The following is a 23,517-nucleotide window of genomic DNA, read 5'->3' as shown; positions in this document are numbered from 1 at the left end:
TGCGTCCCCACACCGGGGGAACTGCAGACCTATACGCTTCGAACCTCCGATGCTGGACTTCCACGAACAGTGAGTACCGGAGTCATCTCCTCCTCCATTTCTCCCCATGTGTCACTCCCTCCCTTTCATGAGCTGTTTTCATGACTCATCCTCTGTTTCTTTCATGATTGACTCTTCTTCTAAACGTGTTAGACATTAGTGCGTAAATACATGAAGCAAGTAGCCAAGAGGTTGGGTTTCTATGACGCAATGAATGTTGATGAATGGTTAATTGTTTTTCAGCAACACCTACGTAACCTAGCCACCGTTGAACTGTTTGTTTATATTTGAACTGTGTTCAGTATGCGTTAAACTGACGGATGTATCCGCTACAGACAACACCCAGGTTTATGGCCAGATTAATTACATCACCTTCGACAAGACAGTTCAAACAGCACCCATGTTCTGTTACCATGTTCTGTTGATGCCTAGTGTACTCAGGCACATGCAGTGATTCAGTGTCACAGAGAAGGGACACACACACAGCCCCCCTCCCCACCCCCCCAGTGAACCCACCCAGCTGTCTCAGCCCCCCTCCACAACCCCACAACCCCCTCCCCAACCCCCGTCCTACTTTCCCAATAAACAACCCCCCTCATCAGCTGTGCTTGTTTGTAAGGAATCGGCCTGTTTGTTAAACTTGAGAAATCCTCAAGAAAATTGTCAACAAACGGCAATAGAAGGCAGGGGGGTTAATTTAGCGTTTGCAATAAATCTCTGTGTGTAATCTTGTAAAGATACGGTGTGTGACATTGGTTAAGCTCAGAGGGAAAAACGTACATCTTCCTGGTAAACAGGCGCGTGTTTGTGCACGCTTGACGACATCTTCTGTCTCATTTGCATATCGGCTGCTCCATTTATCCCTCACTCGCTGTAGTAGCAGCAGTAGCTGGTCCATTAGAAGATGAGGAGGCGTAGGGGGTTTCAGAGCAGAACCATAACTGCCATAACCTCCTGATTAGCTGCCTGTACAGACTTCCCTGATTTGAAACCAAATACCTTGATGACGAGCCACGGGGAGGAGATTAGGCTACTTAAACTTGCTTTGGTTGCCTTTTGGTTAGCCTGGCGAGTCACGCTCCTAACTTGGAGAACGACTAGCCTACCTTTTTTAGTTGAATTCCACTGATTTGCCCAATTTAGAATTTCGTGAGTTTAGAATGATAAGGTTCTATCTCCGTTTAGGGCAGTTCAGAGATATTGAGCGTCAAAGTTTTTACATTCCATTATGTTTTGTGAGATGGAACCTTTGTATTTTATGAATTACTAACTCAAAAATGTCAACATTTTTAAAATAACACCACACAGGCTAACACCTAATGGATCAGATTATGTAAAAAACTAAATTTTGACAACGTCTAACGTCACGATTTCTTGATTAGCAGTCTCCCCTCTCCCAACCTCTGACAACCTTGTCTCAATTTGTCCTTTCCTTGGACAGCGTTCTTCCTGTCTTGTTTTCCTTTAGCCTCATTCTGTCTCTAGTTTTAAGATGATTTTATGTATGTTTATTTTACCTCTGAACCCAATGCTCTCTCTCCTCTTTGTTCGCCCATATGTCTAGTTTAGAGAAGCTCCTCGTATGGTTAATAATGTAGTGCTAATAACTTATTTATTAACACTCCTAAGGCTATCATTGGTATTTAGCGAGTATGTCAGATTATGTATTGATGATGATAACCTTATCAAATTGTACACATATGATGCAGAATTATTTCTCCTTACACATGTTGTTCATTTCTCTCTAGGCCTGTTGGGATGCCAAAAATGGAAAAAGTTTATTTGCATAATCCTAGTTCAGAAGAAATTAGTTTGATATCAATATCAGCAACAACAGCACATTTTCACGCATCCTTTTTCCAGAACAGGGTGAGTACAACTTACTCAACTTCAAGAATAACTTGTAGCCAGACTATTGTGTGTAATCTGAATGCAGAACAAAGGCCTGTGGGTATTGTGACAAATGGTGACTTCCTGGCTGTTTCAAAATACACCTCTGACATTCTGGGCTTCCTCTTGTGAGTGTGTGAGCAACTTGACACCCTTAACTCTCTTCACTCTGAATCTCTGGTGTGAACATTGACGCGGCTGCTTAGAAAAAGTGCCTTTAGTGTACATGACTTTGTCATCGCCACAGCATTGAAAACAGCAGGGATTCACCATGATCCTTAGGCTATATACACCCCCCATCAATCTCCTCTTACATGTCTGCATCCAAGACATGGCATGTATACCGTATTCATCTGTGTAAATGTAGGTGGTATAAAAAGAGCTTATGCACAATAAACTTTAGGATAATTGTTGACGTGCCTCTTGCTAAGATGTTTCTAAGACGATAAATAATGTCACAGCACTGGTTTATCAAGACAAGTGTAGGCTATTTATAGCACAAGACGTGCGCTGAACGGTTGGGTCGCACGCAACGCGCACATACACATTAATCAACCAAACTTTATTTATACAGCATATGGATGTTACGTGCCTAATGCCTAGACGCTTTAATGCGCACACTTGTTACTTGCCGCTTTCATAGTTTTATGTAGCCTATATGGCACAAGTCATGCATTGAATGTAACCTCAAGTGCTGAACAGTATTAAGTAAAAAAGAAGTCGTGTAGCCGTGAGGTGCGAACGATATCAGATCATCACCGTTTAAGCCAAATCTGGCGCCCTGTAGCCTAGGCCTTAGATGTAGCCCTAGCAATAAAAAGAAAACAAAGTAATTGTGTAGCCTAATTAAAATGTAAGCTAGAGTGAAGTAGTTGTTCACGTTGTAGCAGTGTTGGGCAGTTGCCTCAGTTAAACAGCTAGCCTAATTAAAGGAAGACACAGCCATGCTCATGACTGTAATAAATTAAACCCATCCCACCTGTTGCTGACACACTCATAAAAGGCAACCTCACCCTGCCCTGTGACCACTGTTAGGGGGGGTTCCATTTGGCCTGGCCAGAGGTTACTGGCCATTACCTCTACACTTGCTTGTTGAAGTCTCTAGGAATAGTCTTACATGTACATGTTCTCATTTTCCTCTACTGTTTGTCTGTTTGTCAATGAAAGCTGACAAGATTAGATGATTGACTGGGCTTGGGCTGTTGAACTTGTAATCCAGGCCAGGGCTCGACAGTGCGACTGTTTTGGTCGCATTTGCGAGTGAATATATTTCTGTGCGACTTGGAAATACATTCAATCGCACCAGTGCGACTAACTGCTGAACTACTGTCATGCGCAGTCAAACCTATGTGTATAAGCGATGAGGGAATGAAAACAGTGAACAGAAACGCGTGTCGCAGAAATGCTTCACGCGAGTCCTATATGCGCTTAAAATGCGCATAATGGGTATATGGGATACAGCTCTCATAGTTCGTAGCGCTGTGTTTTGTTAGCCGCTAGCTGCTAGCAGCGGTTGCTTCCGGTTTCATTACAAAGAGGTTAACCCTATATGTGCCTGATGTCTAACATTCAAATGACTCTAACTTCATCTTTTTTCGGATTTCAATGTATGACACATCATTTGAAAGTTTATGATCCGTAGTTCCAATCCACAACACGTCACATTTGAAAGTGTTTATGTAATTTTTTTACATTTGAAAGTGTTTTGTTTATATATATTTATATTATACAATTTACCAGTCATATTCTGGAATGTGTCTAAATGTTAAAGTTCCATAAGTATAAGCAAAATAAAGTAACAGTTTGTAAATAAATAGTAGCATTTGAAACAAAAACAAAAACGAACCGTGAACCGTGACCCAAAAACCGAGGTTCATACCGAACCGTGGGCCAACTGAAATTAAGATTCTTACTTCCCCTTTACATTGTGTGAGTCTCCATTTTTATTACGGCCAAGAGCCGGTTATGATAATTTTGATATGTTATGATTATGATAATTTGTTGTCGTTGTTGACGAAAATTGCGCAATTTTCATTGTGCTACTGAAATTCTTGGTGTGCTACTACATTTTTCAACATGGTAGCACAGTGCTACCTGGGGAAAAGGTAAGCGTCAAGCCCTGCAGGCTGATGGCACTGGAAATTATTGTCATAAAGGGAATTATGTGCGGGGAAAATGACCTATAGGTTCTCAAGACCGATATGTTGTCAGCCAACAAATGAGTTTGCAAAGAGGTTGTTTGAAATGCTTATCATAGTAATACTGCCTATGAGGGGCTCATAGTAATACTGCCTATGAGGGGCTCAGTTGCAAGCCGTCCCGGTTGTCAGACAGCTTGGTACAGTATCAGCTACTGTCGTCATCTTAGTTGGAACATTGTGTCGTTCCTGAAATGAACTGCTGTGCGTAATGTCCGTGTTAATTTAATTTAATTTGCCATTTAGCAGACGCTTTTAATCCAAAGCGATTTACAATTACGAATTACAGGGACATTCCCCCTGGAGTAACTGAGGGCTAAGTGCTAAGTGCTAAGGGCACACTAGTAGGTGTGGTTTCAGGCGGGATTTGAACTCACAACCTTCCGATCATAAGTCCAACTCACTATCCACTAGACCACCACTACCCCTAGTGTTAGATCAGGTGATGCTCGTTAACGCCTAGCTAATTGATGTTAATCTCTTCTTCTCTTGCAGATAATTCCGCCGGCGGGGAACACGTCATTCGACGTCGTGTTTCTCGCCCGAGTCGTAGGGAACGTAGAAAATACTTTATTTATTAATACATCACTTCACGGAGTGTTTACATACCAGGTAAACAAACGCACGCAGAAATAAACACCTTCATAACATTTGCTTGAAATTTAAAAGCCAATGATTTATAAACATTTGGTTGATAACGTAACGTTTTGGTTTCTCCCCCCCTCTCTCGTCCAGGTTTTTGGGGTAGGTATACCTAACCCCTACAGACTACGGCCCTTCATTGGGGCCAGAGTCCCAGTAAACAGCAGCTTCTCCCCACTGATAAACATCCATAACCCACACAGTGAACCACTGCAGGTAACCACTCATGTCACGCACCTCCATTCATATGAGCTTCTTATTGGTCAATGTTGTCCTGGAGGGACACTGGTGAGCAATTCAGCACATGTCCCACCTGGCACAGTACAGTATGTGCAGCTGATTAATGTCACATCTGTAAACAGTGTTGTTGTCGTCTTTATTTGCCCGCAGGTTGTGGAGATGTACTCTAGTGGGGGTGACCTACACCTGGAGCTGCCCACGGGGCAACAAGGAGGCACCAGGAAATTATGGGTTGGTTTCAACGTTTTTTTATGAGACCCTCATCAGTCCAACCCTAAATGGCAGAGTGTTAGCTGTTCGGTTGTTAAGTCGTGACGTGTTTCCAACGTTGGCTGAGGCGCTCTCTTCGAAATGCCTCAGTAATAATAATAATTCATTATATTTGTATAGCGCTTTTCCGAGGCTCAAAGACGCTGACAATATGGGAAAAACAGGAAAGTGCTGCTGTGTCCCTTGTTGTATGAATAGATCCCAGTCTAAAAAACGATTGAACTGTCATTCTACCGCTTTAGTACACTGGTACTCTGGTGCTTTAGTACACTGGTACTCTGGTGCTTTAGTACACTGGTACTCTGGTGCTTTAGTACACTGGTACTCTGGTGCGGGGAATTTCTGGTTTGGACCCGGAAATTGCTAAACGTCACGTTTGACGTCAGACTTAACAACCGAATTGACTGATGACCGTTACGACTGACTTAATCTATGGATGTTGTGTGTATATCTAAGATCCAAGTGTTCCTTTACCTCTAGCTGCCAGTACTCTTTAGTCTTCAGGGTGACTAAAGGTGTGTCTGTTTTAGGAGATACCCCCATTTGAAACAAAGGGAGTGATGAGAGCTAGCTTCTCCTCGCGAGACGCAGACAACCACACAGCCTTCATCAGGATCAAAACCAACGCCCCTAATGAAGACCAGTTTATTATCCTCCCTGTAGAGGTGGAGGTGACCTCAGGTGAGACTGTTGACATCGGCCAGTGGTCCTGTGGCCGTTGCAATATCCAGTAGCACTGTCATTCTTCTGATGGTTCAGTCTCCTCCTGGTTCACATGTATGATACGGTCGTTCTGTATTGCAGCACCTGGTATATATTCCTCCACAGAGATGCTTGACTTCGGTACTTTACGGTCACAAGGTATGTCGAGTTTATTAACACATCCAGAAATGATGAATGGATACCGTTATAGTCTATATAACCTTGATTAACCCCTCCCTCTTGTCTTTCTCTTTGATTTGGATAATCGGTTAATGTCACAGATCGACCAAAACAATTGAATTTACATCTTCTAAATTCAGGAACAAAAGATGTACCGATTACAGTAAGTAACTTGTAGTAACTCTACCCAGAAATGTCGTGATCTTAGAATTTTAAGGTTCTATCTCCGTTTAGGGCAGTTCAGAGATATTGAGCGTCAACGTTTTTACATTCCATTATGTTTTGTGAGATGGAACCTTTGTATTTTATTAATTACTAACTCAAAAATGTCAACATTTTAAAAATAACACCACACAGGCATTAATAAACACCTAATGGATCAGATTATGTAAAAAACTCAATTTTGACAAAAATGGAGATAGAACCTTATAATTCTAACGTCACGATGTGTTTAGCTGAAACCAGTTCTGACATGAAGGCTAATCTTCTGTTTTGATTTCCAGAGTGTGCGGTCAACGCCATCAAACGAAGCGGTTACGATAGAGTTCAAAGCGATCACGCTAAAAGCAGGAGAGAGTCGATATACCAAAGTTGCAAGTATTAATTTTGATGGTAAGTGCTGTAATCATTTAAACCACTAAGTTGTGAAATTCACTTGAACCATTGCTATGCCGATGACACCCAACTCTACCTCTCCTCCAAAACCATCTCCCCTAACGCCCACTCCACCCTCACTACCTGCCTCAGAGATATCAAATCATGGATGCAACTGAATTCGCTTGACCTAGTTAATTCCCAATTTGTTAACCTTGTGAGAATCAGTTAATGTAAATTGCGTTAGATGATCAGATGTTGAGCCTCTAGATGTGTGTCATGGGGTTGAATAACACTCTGCTTTCTCAGATCAAAAGAGGAAAGAAACACAAAACTAACCCATATTCTAATGCTTCTCTTTTTTATTCACAGCGTCAAAGGCACGAAGACCATATCAGTTTTCTGGTAAAATAACAGTGAAAGCAAAAGAGAAAAGCTACTCTAAACTTGAAATCCCATACCAAGCTGAGGTGTTAGACGGGTGAGTGCTTGTTGGGTCATTTCTTTTGACAGTTAGGCCCCACTGGCGGACTCAGGGGGGGGGCAGGTGGGGGCGACCGCCCCTCCTGGTGCCCCCACGGTTGAAAAACGTCTCCTAAGTGCCCTTTTGAGTGGCAGAAATGCCTTTTTGAGTGGCGAAAATGAGAGGATGTGCCCTACTGGTGCCCCTCCAATGGTCTAAACTTGACCATGTGCCCCCACCGTTGAAAAACGTCACACTTAAGTGCCCTTTTGAGTGGCAAAATTAGAGGATGTGCCCTATTGGCTGCCCTTCCAATGGTCTAAACTTGACCATGTGCACTGATGGGGTCCCATGTTGTGCAGTAGGTGCCCTTTTTTTTCTTTTCGCCCCCCCCCTGCCCATCAAACAGCCCGAGTCCGCCACTGTTAGGCCCTACATTAAAAGTCTTCCAAGCTAAATCATGGATAGTATGTTATTATACCATATTGTTTCATTGATGATTTGATCACCTCTGTCTTAGCTCACAGTTCAGTTGCGTTCCTGTGGCGTTCTAGCTTGTTATGCTATGTTAGTCCCATCTAACCTGTACCCTGTCCTCTGTCTCTCGTAGGTACCTGGGCTTTGACCACACGGCCACCCTGTTCCACATCCGGGACAGCCCTGTGGACCCGGTCAACAGGCCCATCTTCCTAACCAACACCTTCAACTTCGCTATCCGGATTCACAACGTGTCCTTGCCGGAGGAGGCCAAGACCATGTTCAATGTGAGTGGTAATACTGAGGTTAAGGCCTGGACTACACGTATATGGATATTTATAAGGTCTGGACTACACGTATATGGATATTCATAAGGCCTGGACTACACGTATATGGATATTTATAAGGCCTGGACTACACGTATATGGATATTTATAAGGCCTGGACTACAGGTATATGGATATTTATAAGGCCTGGACTACACGTATATGGATATTTATAAGGCCTGACTACACGTATATGGATATTCATAAGGCCTGGACTACACGTACAGTACAGGCCAAAAGTTTGGACACACCTTCTCATTCAATGCGTTTCCTTTATTTTCATGACTATTTGGTACATTGTAGATTCTCACTGAAGGCATCAAAACTATGAATGAACACATGTGGAATGATGTATTTAACAATAAAGTGTGAAATAACTCTAAATATGTCTTATATTTTAGATTCCTCAAAGTAGCCACCCTTTGCTTTTTTGTTGTTAATAAAATATATAATAATAATATTAAATATAATATGTGTTAATAATAATATGTTATTATATATATATTTAATATTATTATTATATATTTTATTAACAACATTTTTTTATTTTATTAACAACAAAAAAGCAAACGGTGGCTACTTTGAGGAATCTAAAATATAAGACATATTTAGAGTTATTTCACACTTTTTTGTTAAGTACATCATTCCACATGTGTTCATTCATAGTTTTGATGCCTTCAGTGAGAATCTACAATGTAAATAGTCATGAAAATAAAGGAAACACATTGAATGAGAAGGTGTGTCCAAACGTTTGGCCTGTACTGTATATGGATATTTTTCGAAACGCGAATGTTTTGGTACAATTGGGCCTCTCAACCATACAAACACGGCGTTTTCACTCACATAAACAGAGATTTCCCCCATCACGGATAAAAAAGTGAAGAAATAAAACAATATCCGATTGAGTGGATCAGTGTGGTTATGTTAAACGGAGCTGCTGTTGATGCAACAACGTCAAGCGTCAAGCCGTTTACACATACGCATTGAAGCAAAACGGTTGTCAACAGCAACAACCACACAAAATAATCCGTTTTTGCTTTCTTCTTGGTCGCCATAACTTGCTTTTCTGTCTGTTTTGTACTTTTCTTTTCTGTTTCAAAGTGTTTTGTCTGTTTACGTTTTGAGTCACTGCCGCCGTTTGATAACAACTGACTGCGCATGCCCATAACGTTCTTCTACGGTATTTGACAGATCGTGTTCAGTTTTGGCTTTTGGTGTGGACAGAGTTTTTGTTTTTTAAACGAGGACGAAAATATCTGCTTAAAAAAATATCCATATACGTGTAGTCCAGGCCTAAGAAGAACTCTCTCAGTTGGCATGTTAAGACTGTTAACTCGTTGAGAACATTGACATCTCTGCTTCTCTTGGCCACGCAGGTGCAGAACTTCAGCTCCCCCATCCTCGTCCCTCCACACGAGTCGCGGTACATCTTCTCCCTGCTCTTCCGGCCTGTCCGCCCCTCCATCCACATCGACAGCAACATCCTGCTGATCACCAACGCCTCAAAGTTTCACCTGCCTGTGCGGGCGTACACGGGCTTCCTAGAGGTACACATACACACACACACACACACACACACACACACACTGGGACACAGGCTTCCTAGAGGTACACATACACACACACACACACTGGGACACAGGCTTCCTAGAGGTACACATACACACTGGGACCGTCTGGGATGACCTGTGTAGAGATTTTATCAAAAGTGATGATCTTGAAGATACAGATGACAAACGACAGACTCAGAGATGTCTTTCTTAGTTTAATGAATACCACCGGTCGGTAGGAAGTATAGGGTACAGTCTTACACACAGAAACTGGACACTAAGACACTTTAGGTCATAACTCTCCTTAAGGTGGTCGTAACTCTCCTTAAACTCAGGGTCAGTATTAGGGCTCTCACTAGCAACAGATGATAGAGGATCCCAAGAAGAGGTCCAACCACAGTTCAACGACACAAACAAAGCTTGTCAAACTTGCTGGGGAGAGTGAGCATGTGAAACCACTTAATGACTTATGTCTCAACTACTCATTATACAAAATACACTATTCAGTGTTTAATGAAATAAAACTAAACTAAAACTACATAAAATACATAGCTTAACTTGCAGCCATTACCCATTCAGATTCAGATTCAGATAACGTTTATTGCCATTATGCTTGACACATATAGGAATTTGCTTTGGCATTACAGAAGGTGCATTTATGCTTTTTTCACATATATGAACAAAACAAGTACAATACAAGTGCAAAAACAGGACAATACAGGACAGTGTTATGGGAGTTGATCCTAAAGCAAGCTAACATGCCCAGACAGGCTGCACTTTCCTCCTGGGTTGCTGTTACAATTTCCATCATCAGCAGCAAATCTGCCTTTTACTCTCATCTGTTTCATGAATTTCCTCACATTGTCACAGTCTGACATTCTAGTAGTTTCGTGACGTTAGAATTATAAGGTTCTATCTCCATTTTTGGTCTTTTTTTTTTTTTTTTTTTTTACATAATCTGAACCATTAGGTGTTTATTAATGCCTGTGTGGTGTTATTTCTAAAATGTTGAACATTTTTTAGTTAGTAATTAATAAAATACAAAGGTTCCATCTCACAAAACATAATGGAATGTAAAAACTTTGACGCTCAATATCTCTGAACTACCCTAAACGGAGATAGAACCTTATCATTCTAAGCTCACGAGTTCTCAGGAAGAGTATTAATGTTTCACTCTAATCTTATTGTGTTGTGACCTAGCTGTCTCTGTCCCGTGTGCTCTGCTCTGAACAGACCCTGGTCCTGTCGCCCAGCCTGAAGGAGCACCTGTTGGACTTTGGCGTGCGCAGCGCCACAGAAACAAGCAGCATCATGTTTGTGGTGATCAATAGTAATCCTATAGAGGTGAGAGGCTGGGAGAAACTCTATTCAGTATGACTCTACCCCCACCTACACCCCGCCTACCCTCTCTCTTCTGACCTCTGTGTGACCCCTGTCTGGTCTTCCAGCTGGAGATCAAGTCCTGGCTGGTCACGGGAGACAGCCTGTCCATGGAGCTGCTGAGGACGGAGAGGGGGAACAAAACCGTGGCTCTCGGCCGGGTCAGAGAGCTCCAGAACACCTCCGCCTCCCATCACAGAACTGTAAGAACCTCATCCCTCCTCACGTGTGCTCGTGTTGGAATGACTTGTCTTGCAGTGAACTTGTTTTAGTCTGTCACAGTGGTGTGGTCTACGTGATACACAGGACTACGCCGTATACCCACTAGGAAAGGCCAAGGATTTCCATATACCCACTTAAACATGTGTGAGGATGCGTAACAGCGTTTTGTGACAGAACTTTCACACTTTCATTCATAAAATTCACCCCGTCTGTGTTACGAAGCACTTGACTTTTCGACCATTGGGACTGACTATAGCGTCATATACCATCAACGGGGGGGAAATGCGACATATGTCAAAATGCAGCACTATCATGCACAGATCAGCCTTATAACATGTAATGTTAGATATACATATAACGTTAGACAGGGAGCGCATATTTATTTTTATGGCGTTCTGAAATGAACGATATGAGGCTGGGAGGGAAAAATCACAATATACCCACTAGAAAACACTAGACTACACCACTGGTCTGTCACCAAAAAATGTTTGGGACATTTCCCTTCGTGTGATGCAAGATAGCAACAACAGTAAGTAATAGTTCCTGTAAGCAAACAATGCAACAATATTTACATAATATCTAATGTCAAAAATGAGAGTGGCAGTTTGTCCCGTGTGTACGTATGGAAAGTGTATGGAAACCAGTCTGATAGATCTGTATCTGTGTTTTTCCGTAGGTGATATTAGCCTCTGGTTACTACGCAGCCTTCAGAGTGACCTTGGTGGCTAAGGCACTGGAGGGCATGTACGACGGAGCTGTACACATCACCACAGATTACGAGGTAGGATGACGATATTCTAGTGGCTGTGCAATTCGGTTGTTAAGTCGTGACGTGTTTCCGGGTCCAACGTTGGCTGAGGCGCTCTCTTCGAAATGCCTCAGTAATAATAATAATTCATTATATTTATATAGCGCTTTTCCGAGGCTCAAAGACGCTGACAATGAAAAGGGGAAAACGGGAAAGTGCTAAAAAAGTCTAAAAAACGATTGAACTGTCATTCTACCGCTGTAGTACACTGGTACTCTGGTGCTTTAGTACACTGGTACTCTGGTGCAGGGAATTTCTTGTTTGGACCCGGAAATTGCTAAACGTCACGTTTGACGTCAGACTTAACAACCGAATTCTACCCCTACACAACCTTCACTCTTTAACGTTTCCTGTAGAGGGTTACAGAGTTGTAATGTTTTTTATGTCCGTCAGATATTAACCATCCCAGTGAAAGCTCTCATCGCCGTGGGGACGTTGAGCAGCTCACCCAAACACATCATCCTGCCACCGTCCTTTCCAGTGAGTAACCGTAGTAACCTCTGCTCATCCATTCAGACTAAAACAGATGTCATCATCCCGGTGATTTTAAAGGGCATGTCTGCATGTTTGGATTTCACATTTCGACTCCTTTACGTATTGTGAAGCATGATACCTGTTTGTCATTTTAAGGGTGATACCTGTCCTTTTTTAACAGTGTTAAAGTCTGTCACAGCGTCTCACTTGTTTACCTGAGGAGCTCTGTTTCCAGGACTCTCTCCTGTACCAACGACGCTCAGATCACATTTCAGACATTTGACAACCAAGACAACCAAACATTCTGACAAAGAACCTCCTCCTCATTGGCTTTGCAGTGTAGATGATGAATGAATTTAGCTTGGCACAGTCCCATGGTGACATATCTGTGTGTGTGTGTCTGTGTGTGTGTGTGTGTGTGTGTGTGTGTGTGTGTGTCTCCTCTGTCCCCAGGGGAAGATAGTCCACCAGAGCTTCAGCATCCAGAGCTCGTTCACCCAGAGAGTGAGGCTCCAGCAGATCCGCTCTCTCACCGAGGACGTTCGCTTCTACTACAAGAGACTCCGCAATAATAAGGACGAGCTGGAGCCCAAGCGCAAGTCGAAGGTGTGCCTACCTGTCCCAGACCCCTCCAGGGTATCCGCGGTGTCTTGAAAAGTATTAAAAGTTGATAAATCAATTTGGGGAAAATCAAGACCCTTGAAAAAACAAAGATGAACCGGAAATTGTGTTGTATGATAGTGGTCTAGTCTATTGCAAACTAAAACTGTTAAGTTAAAGGTGTCACCGATGTAAACGGTTACAGCTCGAAGTGGCGTTGAGGTCTGGAAAAATATTGACAAGGTCTTTAAAAAGTCTTAGAAAGGTATTGAAATTAACCTCAAGATTCCTGTATATACCCTGAGTAGGTAACATAGACACGGCTGTTCTAGTGTCAACTGTCACTTAGATCCAACTGTCACTTTCAAATTAACCTCAAGATTCCTGTATATACCCTGTAGAAGCAGTGTGTTTACATGGAGTTTATTTTCAAGAAGCAAATTGATGCATCTCGTACCCTCTTTTTACAGGTAGCAAATATTTATTTTGATGCCAACTTGCAGTGTGGTGATCACTGTTATGTGGGATTACCATTCGTTCTGAAATGTGAGTATTATTTTGGATTTGTTTTATGATGATGATAGTTTTAACGGCATAGCCCCCAGCTCCAATTTAAATCTCAATGATGATATCCATTTAAACAACCAATTAATTTACACACCTGTAGATTAATTCACACCTATGAGATACGTTTGCAGTTCACTTGTCATTTTTTCTGAGCTTAGAATGATACGGTTCTATCTCCGTTTCAGGTAGTTCAGAGATATTGAGCGTCAACGTTTTTACATTCCGTTATGTTTTGTGAGATGGAACCTTTGTATTTTATTACTTACTATAAAAAAAATAAAAAAATAACACCACACAGGCATTAATAAACACCTAATGGGTCAGATTATGTAAAAAAACTCAATTTTGACAAAAATGGAGATGGAACCTTATAATTCTAACGTCACGACTTCCCATCACAGGGTCTGCTGGGTTATTGCCAGAGAGAATGGTGTTGATGATATAGTTTTCTGTTCCCAGCGGAGGCCAGACCTCATGGCCTGGTCTTACAAGAGGACATTTGGGACTCTGATGTGGATTTACACCAGAAACTCCTCAGACGATGGAGAGAGCTGAAGGAACGCTCAGGCCACGAGTAAGTCACATGACGCAGAGCGGCTCTTTGGCTTCGTTTGGTCACATTTCCTCCACAGATGCCAACACTTTGGTAAACATAATGGGATGTTTGATTTTTTTTCTCTTCAAGGGTCGAGGCCATCTTTGAAGTAAACACAGACCTTCAGAAGAACGTGCAGGCGAAGGTCACAGCACAGCTGACATGGCCGTCACTGGTGAACTCTTCTCAACGGATTATGTTCCCATTGACCAACACCAACAGCTCTTCTGTGAGTGTGTGTGCGTGCACATACACACACACAAACACACGCGCACACACACACACACACATTTTAAATGCTTTATTTATGTCCACATACATGTACAATATCTAAAGGACATAAATACTATCAGTGCATTTTGACATTAGGAAAACAGTCAGTTCCAGTAGTGCTGAGCCAACAACCAGTTATGCTACACACAGGATGTTATTAACAACCAGTTATGCTACACACAGGATGTTATTAACAACCAGTTATGCTACACACAGGATGTTATTAACAACCAGTTATGCTCCACACAGGATGTTATTAACAACCAGTTATGCTCCACACAGTATGTTATTAACAACCAGTTATGCTACACACAGGATGTTATTAACAACCAGTTATGCTACACACAGGATGTTATTAACAACCAGTTATGCTCCACACAGTATGTTATTAACAACCAGTTATGCTACACACAGGATGTTATTCACACTAAATGATGATTACAGTGGATTTGACAGATACAGTATCAATACTGTAAAACAGACAGCTCATCATGGGTCCTACAAGAAGCACCGCCTTTCTCCATATTGAGAAAGGGCTACCAATAATAGCAGATACTGAGCAATACACACACACACACACACACACACACACACATTGTGTGTCACCGATCTGCAGCTCTAACTCTCATCCTTGTCTCTCAGGAGGAGGAGGTGGTTCTGGAGAACCCAGCCGATGTCCCTGTGTTCGTCCAGGTCCTCCCGCTGGCTCTGTTCCCCAACCCCTCCGTGTTCGCTGGGAAACTAGCGGACAGGTAACAACTCTCACCTCTCACAACACAAGTAACAACTCTCACCTCTCACAACACAAGTAACAACTCTCACCTCTCACAACACAAGTAACAACTCTCACCTCTCACAACACAAGTAACAACTCTCACCTCTCACAACACAAGTAACAACTCTCACCTCTCACAACACAAGTAACAACTCTCACCTCTCACAACACAAGTAACAACTCTCACCTCTCACAACACAAGTAACAACTCTCACCTCTCACAACACAAGTAACAACTCTCACCTCTCACAACACAAGTAACAACTCTCACCTCTCACGACACAAGTAACAACTCTCACCTCTCACAACACGAGGCATTCTTCACTTAGTAGAAACAGTCAGGTTAATGGTAACCTGTCCTGTTCATCTCTTCCCAGGTTCCCTTTGGGAAAGTTGTCCAACCTCAACATCGACACAGAGACACTGGAATTCCAGGTCAACAGAAATCTAGTAAGTATTTATTTATCTTGACATATTTTTTATTTATTTATTTAATTTATTTGTTGACCCGGGACCGTACACATTAATAAACCAGTTGGTAAATGAGTCAGTGTTAGCCAGATGGCTACTTTTCAACTGATGTCATAAGCCGTTGTCTAACAAAATAAAAAAATAAACAATGTATACAAGCAAATTGATCAGAGCAGTAAAATATTATATATAAATAATATGATATATTCTTTTACAGTAGCAGAATCAAAGCTCATTCAGATGTAATCCATGATGACTTTTTAAAAAGTCCAAGAACCTGCATGTTCAGCATTGTATGTGCTGCCTGTACTGTATTTGCCGTAACGTGTAATTCTGATCTTTCTGTTCTGATGATGATGTTCTCTGTTCCTCTGCTTGGCAGACCTCCATGATGAAGAGCAGCACAGGGTTTGTGGAGGGATCCACACGGCCGTTCGTCTACAACCTCCTCCTTCTGCCTGGGGAGGTCCGAGCCTTCAGCCTGAGGTTCACTCCAGTCAGCAACCACAGTGTGTCCTCCCTGCTCATAGTCAGGTAAACAACCACAGTGTCTCTCCTCCCTGCTCATAGTCAGGTGTGTGTTGAATGTACACATCCTCTGAGCTTTAGACCAGTCTACACCAGGGGGGCGGCTGTGGCACAGGAGGTAGAGCCGCCGTCTAATGATCGCACGGTTGGCACATCGGCGGTTCGAGCCCCGGCTGGCCACATGTCGAAGTGTCCTTGGGCAAGACACTGAACCCCGAATTGCTCCCAGTGAGCGGGGCCGGCCGGCGCCTTGCATGGCAGCTTGCCGCCATTGGTGTGTGAATGTGTGTGTGAATGGGTGAATGAGAGGCCGTTGTAAAGCGCTTTAGATTAAGGCGCTATATAAGTCAGTCCATTTGATGCACAGAGCAGAATGTTTTCTTAAGGTGAGTCGTATGGTCTTAGTCATTCTCGGGCATGCCCGCCTTGTGGTTGGCCAGCATCAGTTGTGATGTCATCTTGTGTTTTGCAGGAACAACCTGACGGTGATGGACATGATCATGGTGCAAGGCCAGGGCACCACGGAGAGCCTGAAGGTTGCTGGGAAGCCTCCAGGACCGGGGAGCTCGTTGAGGTTTAAGATGACTGAGGCCTTGCTGAAAGACTGCACAGAGAGTAAGTTTCTCTGTTTAAGACTGAGGCCTTGATGAAAGACTGCACAGAGAGTAAGTTTCTCTGTTTAAGACTGAGGCCTTGATGAAAGACTGCACAGAGAGTAAGTTTCTCTGTGTAAAGCTGCGTGCACACCAGGTCATTGCGTTGCACCGGAAGTCATTCATCTCAATGGGGCAGTTGCGTTGATCCGTTGCGTTGCTCTGCATTGCGTTTCTTGTCCGGCAGGGTGCGGTAATCAGTCAAAATATTTCAGCTTTTGCGTTGCGTTGGATCCGTCAAAACAACAGGAAGTAACTGGAAGTAGTTTCTTGACCAGAGCTTTCGCCACAGATGTAAAATCCGCCATTGGCGAAAATCTTTAATTTGGCTCTACAAGTGTTAATATGTCATTTTATGAAGTTTTTATATGTTTTCAGGCGAGAAAGTAACCATATATATTCACAAAATGTGTCCAGTTTATCAAAATAACCCGTTTATATATCTGATGTTAACATACTGACTGTGTCCGCGAATGCTATGCTATTGTTGTGCTAGGTGCATTGACTGACTGTCCGCGAATGCTATGCTATTGTTATGCTATCTGAATGGTGTACTAGTTTTCACTGAATAAATCGCGATTTCTTTCAAAGAAGGTAGCAGGTGTTTATGTCCATGTCAAGGAGAAGGTACGACTTGTATGACAGTAGTGTGATTAGGACATAAGTTGAGGATATTAGTCTACCTCTGATGCTAACTTGTATGGCATAGTGTTTGTGATGCTAACGGCGCCATCTTTGCTATCTCCTCCGGACATATATATTACCGCTGTGTTGTTGCGTCTGCATCGCATGCGACATGCGTCAAGCCCATCCCACCAGGTTGCGTCAGAACGGTGGGTCACGGTTCGCGGTGTGCACGAAGCTTAAGACGGAGGCTCTGCTCTGCACAGAGGCTGCACAGAGAGTAAGTTTCTCTTGATTAAGGGGGTGTTCTCACTAGAACATTTGCTTCACTTGTTGGAATCAGAGTTTAGGATAAAGTTCGCTTTGCTCTGCGTCGTTTGCAGCTGTGAGAACGCGCATTCGAAGTCGCTCCCGCAGCAAAGAACCCTCGGAGGCTCCGCTTGAAAAGGGTGGTTTCGCTCCGGTTAGGAACGACGCATCCGTCACTTTGCTTCTGACGCATCCATGTAACTTCGTTTACATGAAGGGCTGTGAGAAGAGAACGCAAATCAGAGAAATCATTTATGCAACAATGTTGCAAAGTCATCCACTTGCTCCGGGTCCTGATTCAGACGTTCATGTGAGAACACGACCAGAGACTGAGGCCCTGCTCTGCACAAAGGCTGCACAGTCCCCCACTACTGTCAGCAAGATGCTATGCAAAGTCTGCGCAGAGTGAACTTCCTTGTGCTTCGACTGGGGGCCTGGTGGGAGAAGGAAGGGGTGGAGTGAGTTTAGAGAGCTCGGACAGAGAGATACAGAGCATCCCTTCAGAGTGTGGTCATGTTTATGTTTATCAATTTATCCACTGTGAAGATCATGTGCTAGTTACCCACAGTTACGCAATTTAATTTCACCAAGATAGTGACCTAATTTCCTGGTATTATGAGGTCCTCATTCTGGTCTTGGACAGAGCTTTCAGAGGGTTCACAAAGGCTGTGTGACTGAATGCTCATATTGCAACCTGTTTAGTAGGTGTTTGCACTATGCAAGATTAAAGTTTTCCATTGTGAATTTCACCAACATTTATTTGACTTAGTCCCTGTCACTAACCCGGCTCAGAGAAAGTGACAAAATAGGGAGACCCTATGGGATGTGATAGTCAGTTTTATCAGTTGTGTAGGGTGTGGGTGAGTGATCTGTATGTGAAATGTTGTAAGGGTGAAACAAAGGAACAAAAGGTTGCCACTAACAGAAGAGTCAAAAAAGGATATCCTGTATGGAGAGAGAGAGGGACTGATCCCCAATGCACAACCTAAATAGGCACAGGTGTGCTACATCAGCCAATCAGGCCTCCTCTCCCCACTGCCATCCTGCAACACAATCAGAACAAGACAGCAGTGGAGGGAGGAGACCGTAACATCTCTCTCGATTGTGACTGAATGCTCATATTGCAACCTGTTTAGTAGGTGTTTGCACTATGCACGATTAAAGTTTTCCATTGTGAAATTCACCAACATTTATTTGACTTAGTCCCTCAATTCGGGCGAAATTGCCATGAACAACATGGTTGAGCTATAGATGACGGTGTCTCGTGAAGGAGGTGTATGTTGAAATGTGTCGCCTACTGCATACATTTGACTAAACGGTAGGCTTTAAATAGTATGTCGTTTTTACTTTTAGTAAATACTAGGCAGTATGAGTTTTCGGGCATCTGGACTACCTCAGTACGGCAGTCTATCTTTTTCTTTTTTTCAATCAACCACAACCTTTTCTAAAAGCTGCCTCTATTCTGGTCCCTCCATCTCATGACCAGGAAACTTGGTGTACTCACACATTACCTCTCAGGATTAACAGATTTAAATCAATTGCATTTCTAACCCACTTTGTGACATTGGGAATGTATTAGTGTCTAAACTGTGCTATGCTAACCTCTCTATTTCTGTCCCAGAATCAAGATCCAAGGAGCCCAACTTCACTCTCAGACGGACCTTCAGAGTGGAGAACACGGGCCTGCTCCCCATCCACATCAGGTCTGCCGAAATCAACGGACAAGCGTGTGAAGGATATGGATTCAAAGTTCTCAATTGTCAAGAATTTGCACTTAAACCAAATGCTTCGAAAGACCTTGTCATACTGTAAGTGAGCTAAATGTGTCACGTTTTATCATGCTAAAAAACCATATTCTGTAGATGCAATCAAGATTTAATTATTTCATAGATGTGGTGTTGGTCTTAAAGTCTACGGTGGAGCTGTGGTCTCAAAAGTAGGTCAGCATAGGAGAGGGGCATTGCAACACAACCTACCTCAAGTCACTGAGCAAACAGCATCAGGCGTGCGTGTGTCTTCAGCCACCTCCAGTGTGTGAGCTCTCAGTACTGAAGAGGATGAATCGGCCCTCTGTTCCTCCGTAGCCTCCCCTCACTGTGCTTTGCACTTCTCATTTCCTTTTACCCTTTGAAGACGACATGATCTCTGTGCTGGCTCACGACAAGGAGCTTTCCAGCATAGGAATCTGTGTTTGTTTAATAAATCATTGCAGTTGCGATTGGGAAACTTCTACTTAAAGTATGATTGTGCAAAGGAAGGGGGTTTACTGTTGCTCTCTCTTAGTTCCCTAAAATAAGTGACTCGTTGTGAAAGTAGTCTTAAGTGTTTGTATTTAGTTAGTCATCTGTTCAATTATATTGTGTGACTATTCCAGGAAGTAAATGGGCTTGCTTAAGATGGCTGAGATGCTTGCAGGTGCAACGTAATCATATGATTGGTGAACTGATGAACAAAGTCTACAGTAAACATGTTGTCCTCCACGAATGATGCAGAGCATTGTGTGGAATTTAAGTTGTTACTATGGCATCCCCCTGTAACCAACTTTGTGACCCATTCATGTCATCAATGTAATGTGGGATCGTCAGTTGTTACCCCCCCTTGGGCTAATTATTGTAAATGTCGGATCTCAATGGCAAGACTCATCATTGTCCCAGTGGTGTCAGAGATCACATGTGACACACGAACGGAGGAAGACAGATCCATAGTCCCCTCCCTAATTTCATTGTGTGAAAAGCCCCTTGGACCTTGCATATTTAGACGGTTGTTAAGTCGTGACGTGTTTCCCTGTCCAAAGTTGGCTGAGGCGCTCTCTTCGAAATGCCTCAGTAATAATAATAATTAATTATATTTGTATAGCGCTTTTCCGAGGCTCAAAGACGCTGACAATATGGGAAAAACGGGAAAGTGCTGCGTCCCTTGTTGTATGAATAGATCCCAGTCTAAAAAAACGATTGAACTGTCATTCTACCGCTTTAGTACCCTGGTACTCTGGTGCTTTAGTACTCTGGTGCTTTAGTACACTGGTACTCTGGTGCTTTAGTACACTGGTACTCTGGTGCTGTAGTACGCTGGTACTCTGGTGCTTTAGTACGCTGGTACTCTGGTGCTTTAGTACACTGGTACTCTGGTGCTTTAGTACACTGGTACTCTGGTGCTTTAGTACACTGGTACTCTGGTGCTGTAGTACACTGGTACTCTGGTGCTTTAGTACACTGGTACTCTGGTGCTTTAGTACACTGGTACTCTGGTGCTTTAGTACACTGGTACTCTGGTGCTTTAGTACACTGGTACTCTGGTGCTTTAGTACACTGGTACTCTGGTGCTTTAGTACACTGGTACTCTGGTGCTTTAGTACACTGGTACTGTGGTGCGGGGAAGTTTTGGTTTGGACCCGGAAATTGCTAAACGCCACGTTTGACGTCAGACTTAACAACCGAATACGTAACTCTATTGAAATGAATGTAATGTTCATCTGTACATAGCAGATATTCACTGCATCTCCCTGTCTCTCTGTCTCGCAGGTTTACACCCGACTTCACGTCGTCTCGAGTGATCCGGGAGCTGAAGCTGCTGACGGGCGGGGGCTCTGAGTTCGTGTTCGTCCTGAACGCCTCCCTCCCCTACCACATGCTGGCCACGTGTGCAGAGACGCTGCCCAGACCCAGCTGGGAGCTGGAGCTCTACGTCATCGTCTCTCTCATCATGAGGTTAGCATGTTAGCATTGTTCTGGATGTTCCCAAGTCGTGAGCTTAGAATTCTAAGGTTCTATCTCCGTTTAGGGCAGTTCAGAGATATTGAGCGTCAACGTTTTTACATCCCATTATGTTCTGTGAGATGGAACCTTTGTATTTTATGAATTACTAACTAAAAAAATGTCAACATTTTAAAAATAACACCACACAGGCATTAATAAACACCTAATGGATCAGATTATGTAAAAAAAACTCAATTTTTACAAAAATGGAAATAGAACCTTATAATTCTAACGTCACGTCAAGTAGTCAATGTAGATCATTTGGCGCAGCAGTGTTTTCCAGTATGAGGAACTTTGTGTATGTACATTCCTTCATGTGATCTACTATGTTGTTGCACTTGAGAACATGCTGGTGGCTAACGTCAGGCTTCTCTCCTCAGCTCCATGTTCCTGCTGGTCATGGCCACGGCGTACCTGGAGGCCCAGGGCATCTGGGAGCCGTTTAAGAGACGTCTGTCTGTGGAGTCCAACTCTCCCATGGAGACGGGGAGACCCTTTGACCTCAGGGAAATCGTACGAATTCAAAGTGATGCAAGGTAAGTTAAACATGGCTTGTGTGTATATATATATCTATATATACATATATGTTACGGTACATGTGGGAAAACTAGGGTTAGGGTTAGGTGCTACGTTGACTTGCAGTGTTTCCTCTATATGCATTTATTATGGTTATTGTTATATATATGTATTATATATATGTTAGGTTATTAACTCTAACCTAACCCTAACCCTAGTTTTCCTGTGTAACTGTTTGTGTACCGTTTTCCCACATGTACCGTAACATATATATATATATATATATATATATATATATATATATATATATATATATATATATATATATATACACACACACACACACACACACACACACACACACACACACTCTTGTAACGTCTAAGTCTTAGAGTCTTAGTAGTGCCTTTTCTAAAGTAGCGCCAGCTGCGTCTGTTAAACTATCGTTTGTCTTGTTGTTGTTGTCTTGCAGCTTGAATGATTATAGCGACACACACCAGAACTCCACCAGAGGAATGTACGGGTCTGGGTCTGGGAACACTGCCTCCCGCGGCGGGGGCCGGCAGGGCAACAGCCGGTCCTCACTGGACCCGGACGTCCAGAGGTCCAGGATGGGCTTCGGCCGATCATCTATGCAAGCCGCCTCCTCCTCCTCCTCCTCCCAGGGGGCCAAAGGAGGCTCCGTACCAGCCCAGGACGGCCCTGCGGTCCCCTGTCAGCTGCCTAGCAGCAGTCGGAAGACCCGGAGCTCCAAACAGCAGCAGCAGCAGCAGGCTGCAGGGATGGAGGTCCAGAGTACAGGCCAAGCCGGGCCGTCGCTGCCCCACAGAGGCCTGTACTCTGAAGACCCAGACTACGCTAGTCTCCTAGGGGCCATGGACAACGACCTGGACCGACCCGAGTCTCCCTCCCCTCTGGAGGCGTTACAGGAGCACACGAACTCCACACAGAACAAAGGTATTGTGGCGGTGACCCACTGTGCATAGACATTCCCTTGTTTTTTTAGGCGGAGTGAATTTGAGATTTTTCACAATGTTCTAGCTCTATTTACTCTGACACAGTAACATGTAATATTTTGATTCTGACACTTCTACAGTCACCCCACAGGTGTTAGCGTTCATTTGATACCAAGATCATTATGACGGCCCTTGTGATTGTGGAGATATTCTATATTCACTGTGGGCATGTCATTTCGAGCAGAAAACCTGAAAAATAGGACCGATAAGAAAGAACAGGCTAGACACTATGGAGGAGGTACGGCTCCTTTAAGACGAGGAGTTGAGAGTTCAACCCAGGGGCTTTCTGGGTAGTGTTTTAGACTTAGCCATGTTCTGTTGATGCACGAGAGTTTCACGTGAAGTTGTCGTTGCGATATGCTGTTGCACTGTTATGCTAT

At 43.3% G+C, this 23,517-nt stretch overlaps 1 protein-coding gene across 1 annotated transcript in view; it reads left to right on the top strand.

Moving 5' to 3' along the window:
* The window catches only part of tmem131 (transmembrane protein 131), a gene marked incomplete at its 5' end in the record, with an annotated part of 44,533 nt that overhangs the window by 12,930 nt on the left and 8,086 nt on the right, over positions 1-23,517 (top strand). Inside the window, 28 exons of the mRNA XM_080535972.1 lie at positions 1-69; positions 1,788-1,908; positions 4,623-4,739; positions 4,863-4,985; positions 5,160-5,240; positions 5,810-5,960; positions 6,084-6,140; positions 6,263-6,324; positions 6,665-6,773; positions 7,128-7,236; positions 7,829-7,982; positions 9,398-9,568; positions 10,805-10,915; positions 11,020-11,154; positions 11,850-11,954; positions 12,375-12,461; positions 12,909-13,061; positions 13,526-13,601; positions 14,082-14,196; positions 14,308-14,446; positions 15,133-15,242; positions 15,643-15,715; positions 16,119-16,270; positions 16,737-16,879; positions 19,472-19,658; positions 21,372-21,557; positions 21,986-22,141; positions 22,594-23,089. Coding sequence (XP_080392098.1) covers positions 1-69; positions 1,788-1,908; positions 4,623-4,739; positions 4,863-4,985; positions 5,160-5,240; positions 5,810-5,960; positions 6,084-6,140; positions 6,263-6,324; positions 6,665-6,773; positions 7,128-7,236; positions 7,829-7,982; positions 9,398-9,568; positions 10,805-10,915; positions 11,020-11,154; positions 11,850-11,954; positions 12,375-12,461; positions 12,909-13,061; positions 13,526-13,601; positions 14,082-14,196; positions 14,308-14,446; positions 15,133-15,242; positions 15,643-15,715; positions 16,119-16,270; positions 16,737-16,879; positions 19,472-19,658; positions 21,372-21,557; positions 21,986-22,141; positions 22,594-23,089 — 3,748 coding nt within the window. The remainder of the gene's footprint in view (positions 70-1,787; positions 1,909-4,622; positions 4,740-4,862; positions 4,986-5,159; positions 5,241-5,809; positions 5,961-6,083; positions 6,141-6,262; positions 6,325-6,664; positions 6,774-7,127; positions 7,237-7,828; positions 7,983-9,397; positions 9,569-10,804; positions 10,916-11,019; positions 11,155-11,849; positions 11,955-12,374; positions 12,462-12,908; positions 13,062-13,525; positions 13,602-14,081; positions 14,197-14,307; positions 14,447-15,132; positions 15,243-15,642; positions 15,716-16,118; positions 16,271-16,736; positions 16,880-19,471; positions 19,659-21,371; positions 21,558-21,985; positions 22,142-22,593; positions 23,090-23,517) is intronic.

The sequence above is a fragment of the Nansenia antarctica genome (assembly GCF_963989245.1).
Source record: "Nansenia antarctica genome assembly, chromosome: 7".
NCBI lineage: Eukaryota > Metazoa > Chordata > Actinopteri > Argentiniformes > Microstomatidae > Nansenia > Nansenia antarctica.
The sequence above is the reverse complement of the archived record's forward strand: the minus strand, read 5'-3'. Positions and strand labels throughout refer to the sequence as shown.